General features: G+C 52.5%; 1 protein-coding gene across 1 annotated transcript in view; it reads right to left on the bottom strand.

The window, feature by feature from the left end:
• The window catches only part of LOC107119316 (cytochrome b-245 light chain), a 14,845-nt gene extending 8,132 nt beyond the window's left edge, over positions 1–6,713 (bottom strand). Inside the window, exons 1-2 of the mRNA XM_015421787.1 lie at positions 6,677–6,713; positions 1,667–1,736 (exon numbers count right to left, since the gene is read on the bottom strand). Coding sequence (XP_015277273.1) covers positions 1,667–1,736; positions 6,677–6,713 — 107 coding nt within the window. The remainder of the gene's footprint in view (positions 1–1,666; positions 1,737–6,676) is intronic.
• Positions 6,714–8,019: the final 1,306 nt, after the last annotated feature.

Genomic DNA, 8,019 nt, shown 5'->3' with positions numbered 1-8,019 from the left:
TCAGCTTCCGCCTCCTCTGCCTTCAGTGCTGTGGGGGCATTGCTCGGCATTTGTGGACGAGGACTGCAAGGTTTCCTGAGTAAGATTTCCTGGACAAACCCAAACTGTGCCACGGCCACCCCCCGCTCTGCATTAAACAACCTGAAAATCCTTCAGCCAGAGAATTTCCAGATTTTGCAATCACCAAGGTCTGTGGGAAGACCGACCGGATTTCCTTCCCGTACTGCTGTTGTAAAATCCGGGGTGATGGAAAGGAAGGATGCTTGTCGGCAGCCAGGAATTGGGTAAGATGCCTTCTCCTCCTCCCTGCAAGAACCCCGACTCCAACCTCTTCCACCACCCCTCGCTCATAGATTACCTCCAGAGGAATCACTAAAACTCTTCCATCCAAACCCAAAACTGTTTAGCTTTGGCAAAGTAGTTTGGTTGGGGGGGGGGAGGTGTTGCACCATGCCCTGTCCCACCTGCAGATTACAAACCATACAACTGCAAAGTTTTCTCCAAAGAGTGAGGTTTTCCGCAGGTTCTGAGCACTCTGTATGGAAACCATGCCTTGTACGAATCACATGTGTGTACCTCCACAAAGCAAAATGCAGGGGTCATTCCGTAGAAAAAGAGGTGCAGGAGCTCATTTGCATAGCTCATTTGCATATGCCACACCCCCTGACAAAAGGCAGGCATGCAGGCATGCCTGGGGTCCCTGCCTCATCTTCTCAAGATCGGGCAGGGAACCCAGGCATGTTTAAGAAGAAGAAGAAGAGATTGGATTTATACCCTGCCCTTCACTACCCAGAGGAGTCTCAGAGTGGCTTACAAACTCCTTTCCCTTCCCCTCCCCACAACAGACACCCTGGGAGGCGGGTGGGGCTGAGAGAGCTCTTGACAGAAACTGCTCTTTTTCAAGGACAGCTCTTATCAGAGCTACGGCTTGCCCAAGCTCATCCAGCCAGGTGCAAGTGGAGGAGTGGGGAATCAAACCCGGTTCTCCCAGATTAGAGTCCGCACACTTAACCACGACACCGAACTGGTTTAAAATGCCTTTCTTTCCCTTCCCCATGGAGCATGTCTGCCCACCTCCCCTACCCCTCCCCAGCCAACCCGCCACGGCGGGCTGGCTAGAGAAGGCAGGGGAAGGGCGGGTAGGCAGACATGCCTGCGTCCCCTGCCCAATCTCCTCCAGGTGTCCCACGGCTGCAGGGCACCTGGAGACGATCGGACAGGGAAGCCAGGGCATTTAAATCCCCCCAGGTGGCGGGGGGCCCCCGCCCCTGGGCTCCTTACTGCTGGAGCACTGTTCTGGCGTGTTCTGGAAGGGAATGACCCCTGGAAATGTACACAAAGCGCACCTGTCACATACCACCGTCTACACACTGGTGACCCAAGAATTCCTGCACGGGACTGTTTCCTATTTTGGAATACCAGAGTGACGATGACCTATTTTGCATGCAGAAATACTGCAATGCTCAAAAGTGGCCCCACGGACTAGAAGCTTGGGTTCTTGTCTTATTTTTTAAAAATTATGATTCGTGCAATTCTGCCAGATTGTTGTTAACACCTCGAAAGCGACCCTTGCACGGACGTCGTCCTCAAAGGACAAGCAAGAACCACACAGCCTGTTGTCTTGGGGGTGTGGGGAAGCCAGGGGAACATTTGCACAGAAGGATACATTGCATAGGCCGCAAACTTCCAGCCTTGGAACTGGGCAGACACGGCCACGATGCCACCCGTCACGAGAACTACATGCGGCAGGGAGAGAAAGAACAGTCATTTCGTGGCCACGCGGTTTGCCTTTTCATCCTTACAAATAAAAACACCCGGATCCATTTGCTGGTTCTGTTTTTTCCTTGGATACACACACACAAGATCCCGTGTTTATTACTTATATCCCCCCTGTCCTCTCGCTGCAAAGTGGCATATAATACCAGTTAAAACATCTCGACCTAAACCAAAGATTATTTTCTAACCATGGGGGAAATGAGAAATCCCAAATGCACAAAAGCTCAAGCTGCTACTTATAGGTTTACTTTGCCTTGGTGAGAGACACGGGGATTCATCCAGCCTGCTCCAAAGCTCCTTGCCCAGGAAATTCTGCTCTTTGATCCCAATTAACTGGGGTTACTCAGGAATGAGGGCAAGGAACGTGGTGCATGTTTAGAGACACTCTTTTCTTCTTAGGTCAGATGTCCTAGAGCGGAGACCAGGAACTAAAATCCAGGCCTGGGGCCGAAGGCTCAGAATGAACCCTGAAATCTGCAAATTGATTTTATTGAAGATGAAGGAACACACTTGGAAAGAGGAGAGGAGGAAGCTCGGGTGATTGTTCCAGACAGCATTAAAGGCGAACACGTTTATCATCAGCCAGAAGCCACTTCGTTGGATGTCAGTGGCTGGAAATATATCTGTACCCACGACTGCAAAATGCAAAAGAGTGAAAGCAGAAGGACTGGCAATTCAGGGCACAGGAGTGTGATATTTTAGTGTTCAATGCCTGAGGAACCAGTGGGTTGTAACAGAAGGACGTGGAAGACCCTGCCAGTTCAAATTCCCCACTCCTCCATGAAGTTCATTCGGTGACTGTGAGCCAGTAAACACTGTCAGACCACCTCGCAGAGTTTTTGTAAGGATAAAATGCAGGAGGATGGACAGCATTAAAAGATGACAGGGAGACATCACAAATGAAACCACGGCCCTGTCAAAAGAAGAAGTCATCTGCTCAAGAAGGGTGTGGACCACTCCCACCTGCAGGCCAACTGGCAATGCCAGAGGAAGAGCCCACAACGTGTGGGGCCAGCCCCTCCCAGTCTCTGTCATGCCTGTCAAACTGGCATAGGAATGCCAGATCATAATAATATCCTAAGAGGAAATGCCGGTCGCCATTCCAGGATGGCTAGTTATTATTTCAGCCAAGCAAAGTTTGAGTCCCGTGGCCACCTTCAAGACCAACAAAATTTAGTTCTGGGCATAAGCTTTCATGTGCATGCACATTTCGAAAGTGGGAATCCACCCCCACCCACCCCGGAGGGGGTGCTGTCTGCACAAGAAACTGGAGTTGGCAGTTTTGGGAAGAATCATAGAGTTGGAAGGGACCTCCAGTGTCATCTAGTCCAACCCCCTGCACAAGGCAAGAAATTCACAAATGCCTCCCCCTCCACACCTGCAGTGTGGTTCCACTGCTGTTCCACGCCCAGAAGGCAACAAAAAAACCCCTCCAGGATTGCTTCCTGACCCCAGATTGGCAACCAGCACTTCCCTGGGCGTGTAAGAAAGGGCCACGAGAACTAAGCACTGAGGCAACCCTTCCTGCCCTCCGTCTCATGACCTGCCTAAGTTCACGAGAACTAAGCACTGAGGCAACCCTTCCTGCCCTCCGTCTCATGACCTGCCTCAGTTCACAGAATCCGCGCTGCTGTCAGATGGCCATCTAGCCTTTGCTTGAAAACCTCCAAAGAAGGAGAGCCCACCCCCTCCCGAGGAAGCCTGTTCCACTGAGAAACCACTCTAAGCGTCAGGAAGTTCTTCCTAATGTTTAGCAGAAAACTCTTCTGATTTAATTTCAACTCGCTGGTTCTGGTCCTACCTTCTCGGGCAACAGAAAACAACTCTGCACCATCCTCTATATGACAGCCCTTCAAATACTTGAAGATGGACATCCTATCACCTCTCAGTCATCTCCTCTCCAGGCCTATATACCCAGCTCCTTCAACCGTTCCTCACAGGACTTGGTCTCCAGACCCCTCACCATCTTCGTTGCTCTCCTCTGGACACGTTCCAGCTTGTCTATAGCCTTCTTAAATTGTGGTGCCCAGAATTGAACACAATACTCTAGCTGAGGCCTAACCAGAGCAGAGTAAAGCAATACTATCAATTCGTATGATCTGGACACTATACTTCTGCTGATATGGCCCGAAATTGCATTTGCCTTTTTAGCAACCACATCACACTGCTGACTCGTGTTCAGTGTGTGGTCTAAGACCCCTAGATCCTTTTCACACATACTACTGCCGAGACAAGTCTCCCCCAACCTATAATTATGCATTTGATTTTTCCTACCTAAATGCAGAACTTTACATTTATCCCCACTGAAATTCATTAATATTTTTTAGCCCAGTTTTCCAGCCTGTCAAGATCTTCTTGTATCCTGACTCTGGGCATGGAGACAGAGAAATTAAACAGGAGTTCGGTGACACCATAAAAACGGACAAGATTTCCCACAGCATAAACGTTCATGAGTCAGAGAACATCCGACACATGGGGGAATTTCAGACAGGTGATATCTCCCGGTAGGGAACCAGTTCTCAAACGGGTTCTGGTCTGTCATTTCAGACAGAACCCGTTTGAGAATCCGTTCCCTACCGGAATGTAACTGCCATTTCACACACAAAAGCTTCAGTCCCGTTTAGGAACCGGGACTGAAGCGTTTCACCTGTCAACTGCTTCTGAGTAGTCTTCAGTTCCCTCTCCCGGTTCGGATATGCTTTTTTTCCCGCCTTTTTTCGCCTGCGCGGGCGATCTCCGGCTGTTTTTTTTTTTTTGAACGTTCACTTTATAGCGCTATAACGTTATAGCGCTATAACAGAATAGCACTATATCAATCCCATTGGAATGCATGGAGTGTTTTGTTATACTGCTATAGCGCTATAGCTCGAACGTTTTTTTAAAAAAATCGATCACCCGCTCGGGAAGAAAACGGCGGGAAAACAAAGCGGTGCATGTCTGAAATGCCAAACCGCTTCTGAATCGGCTGGTTTCCGGTAGGGGCAAGCCATGTGTGAAATGGCAGCCCTGGACCGGTTCACCTCAAAACGGAAGAATACCGGCTTGAAACCGGGAGAAACTGGGTAATGTGAAATTCCACATGATTGGGGGGGGGGGATTCTAGTTGAGACTGGGGGTTGGAGTGCTCCAGATGTTCTTTTTTGGGGGGGGGACCAGATCTACTGCCTTGAAGGAGGCCCCTGTTGCCTTATATATTTGCAAATAAACCAGAGAAACTCTAAACCAGGGGTCCCCAACCTTTTTCAAGCCTGCAGGCAACTGTTGTAATTCTGACACGGTGTGGTGGCCACAACCACAAGACGGCTACTGCAGGAGGTGTGGCCTGCCATCCAATGGCTGCTGCAGCTTCCCTTCAATCACACAGCTTTGAGCTGAGGTGGCCGCTGCTGCTGAAGCAACTGTTTTGTTAAAAATCTACCCAGCCAAACAGATCTCCAAGGGCCAACCTTGATGGCCAAAAGCCCCACCCACTTAAAAACACTTGGTGGGCGCCATGTTGGAGACCCCTGTTATAAACATACCACGAGCCCCCACAAGCCATGAAATCCCTCTCACTTCACCATTTGGGGAGCGTGCCACACGATGTGGCGTTCGCACATTCCATTCAGTGCATTCCGAGCCTTTCACAGGCATTGACTCAGCTGTGCTTATAAGAGCCTCATGCGAAAGGCCTCTGTCATGGCCCCCGCGCATGGGAGACGGGGCAGGGAACTCAGACAGAGCGGCTTCCCAGCTGCCTGTGGCAGAAAGGAACTCTGAGCGGGGAACTTCCCATCTTGCGCGCTCAGCCGGCAGACCAGCTTTCGATCTCGCTTCCTTCACAGCTTCTGGTCCCCTGACAACAGACCACCCAGCTGGAAACCACCAAACCCTTTGGTGGCCAGACTCACAAGCTGACGGGGAGGAGGAACAAGAAGCGAAACCTGCCCACCGCCGCCTCCTGCTGCCAAGGTTAAACGGGGGGTGCAAATTGTCCTCATCTTCTTTGCCTGAGGTCCCTCTTCTAAAATAATGTACAACATGTAGACAGTGGAAAGAGAGACCCGTTCATCCCTGTCTCATAATAAACTTGGGGACAGCCAAGGAAATCGATGGGCCCTGAATTCAGGGCACACATAACGAAATTCTCCTTCAGGCAATGTGTGAACTTGTGGAAGTCCATTGGCCATGAGCCAAGGTGGCTTCCAAAAGGACTCAGACGTATTTCCAGAAGATGGATCCACCGCTGACTATTAGAAGAAGAGAAGAGACCAGATTTATACCCCGCCCTTCACTACTTGAAGGAGTCTCAGAGTGGTCTTACAATCTCCTTTCCCTTCCCCACAGCAGACACCCTGTGAGGGAGGTGGGGCTGAGAGAACTCTTTCGCGGACGGCCCTTGAGAGAACTGCTCTGAAAGAACTTAGGACTGACTCACGGTCACACCAGCAGCTGCATGTAGAGGAGTGGGGAATCAAAACCCGGTTCTCCCAGATTAGAGTCTGCGCTTCTAATCACTACACCAAACTGGCTCACTAGCCATATTAACTTAATACATTAGCCGTGCCAGTTTAATAGAACCTCCATGCTTAGAGGCAGTGTTCTTCTGAATGCCTACTGCCAGGAAAGGGGCAACAACAGAGGCAAGCTTTGCCCACTGTGACCCGCTTAGCAACTTCCAAGGGCCTCTAACGGAGAAAATTCTTGCTGGACTTGACGGAATCGCTGGTCTGGTCCCGCAGGGCTCTTCCTAAATTCCTCCCTCGGTTTGTTAGAATGCACTAACCCAGGTTAAGATTCCTGCGACCCTCAGAGAAAAGGGCCAGTTCTCCATCTCCAACGGCTCTGCCTTGGCCGGGGCCGCCTGTTTCCCTGGGTGGGATTCGCCCTTCTCAAGCGATTATGCGACGATCCCACCCACCAAGTCGTTCTTCCCGGCTGAAGCTGTCAAAAGCCATCCCGACCTCACTGGGTTCAGATCGCCAGAGGGAAGTCAGCTGCCCACCGGGGAAGCCTCCGTCAGAGAACCAGATGAACGCATTAGAGCACACTTGACCCCACGGGACCTCGAAGAGCAAACCCCGCAGGACTTAAAGGAGCCTGGCTAACATGATGCCCAACAGCGGGGCCTCGGAGGGACCTCAGAAATCCAATCCAATTAGAGGCACAGAGTTGGACTTCTGAAAGCAACCTATGGCCGAGCACTTAAACACCCCACACCACGACAAGCATAGCTGGCAGTTCCACGCAGTCTAGCACTCTGGTTCCTACAGAGAGCAACCTTATAGTTCCTAGAAGCCCACAGGCAGGTGGAGCGGAGCTGTGGTGTCTCTCCAGGTCTTTGCAGGTAGCCAGCTCCCTTAGCATGCAACCTGGCTGGCTTGCCTGAGCCGCCTGGCGCCATTAGCATGCACCGTTCTGCACCGCACCCGTGTCCTTCCTGCAAAACCTGCACCGACCCTAAAGGAAAAGGGTCCCCTTTTGGGGCACATCTGCTGCTGGTCAGAAGCAGGGAGACGCAGGGCGGTGGAGTGGACAGAGTGGTCGCTCGGCATCCCGGATGACCTGGGTTCGACTCCCCACCTCTGCCAAGGGAGCCTGCTGCATGGCCTTGGGCCTGTCCCAAGCCCTCCACCTGGCCCGCCTCGCAGGGCTGTCGTGGTGAGAAAGCAGAGGAAGGGGGAGCAATGCTCCAAAAAGCCACTTTGAGAAAAGCGGGAGATAAATGAAGTGGCTAGGACGGCTTTGCATCAGCTAGCTGGGAGGGGAGGGGAGGCTCTTCTGAGCGCCCACCTGGCGGGGGCTCCCGACTGGAGGGGGCTGATGGACCCGTTTGACACTCCAGGTGCCACAAGGGACCTGGCAAGTGGCAGCCCCCCAACAGCCCGTCTGCCGGACTCTTGGAGGGGAGGGGGCAGGCAGCTCCTCGGATCTGCAACGCTTCCTCTCCCTCCCCCCCATTTTTTGTGTGTTTCGCTCCTCTGACTTCCTTAATCTTTCGGGGAAGATTCGCTTCCTCCTCGGGGCGGGTCGGAGGGGAGGGAGGAAGGGGCACCGCCCGGTCCGAAGCCTCGAAACCCCGGGGGGACCCCTCCCTCTCCCCCCAACCGGGTTGCAAAAGAGAAACAGGGGGGGGGCAAGGCCTGGCTCCGTGCAAAAGCGCCCCCCCAACAGGACCCACCCGCCGCGGCAAGAAGGTCGCCACGTTGCCCGAGTCTCCCCCCCCCCAGAGCAAGCCGTCTGGGGGGGGGGCTTGGCAACGGG

The sequence above is a fragment of the Gekko japonicus genome, unplaced genomic scaffold (assembly GCF_001447785.1).
Source record: "Gekko japonicus isolate JY-2015 unplaced genomic scaffold, Gekko_japonicus_V1.1 scaffold4714, whole genome shotgun sequence".
Classification (NCBI taxonomy): domain Eukaryota; kingdom Metazoa; phylum Chordata; class Lepidosauria; order Squamata; family Gekkonidae; genus Gekko; species Gekko japonicus.
This window is presented reverse-complemented; position numbering and strand designations above follow the sequence as displayed.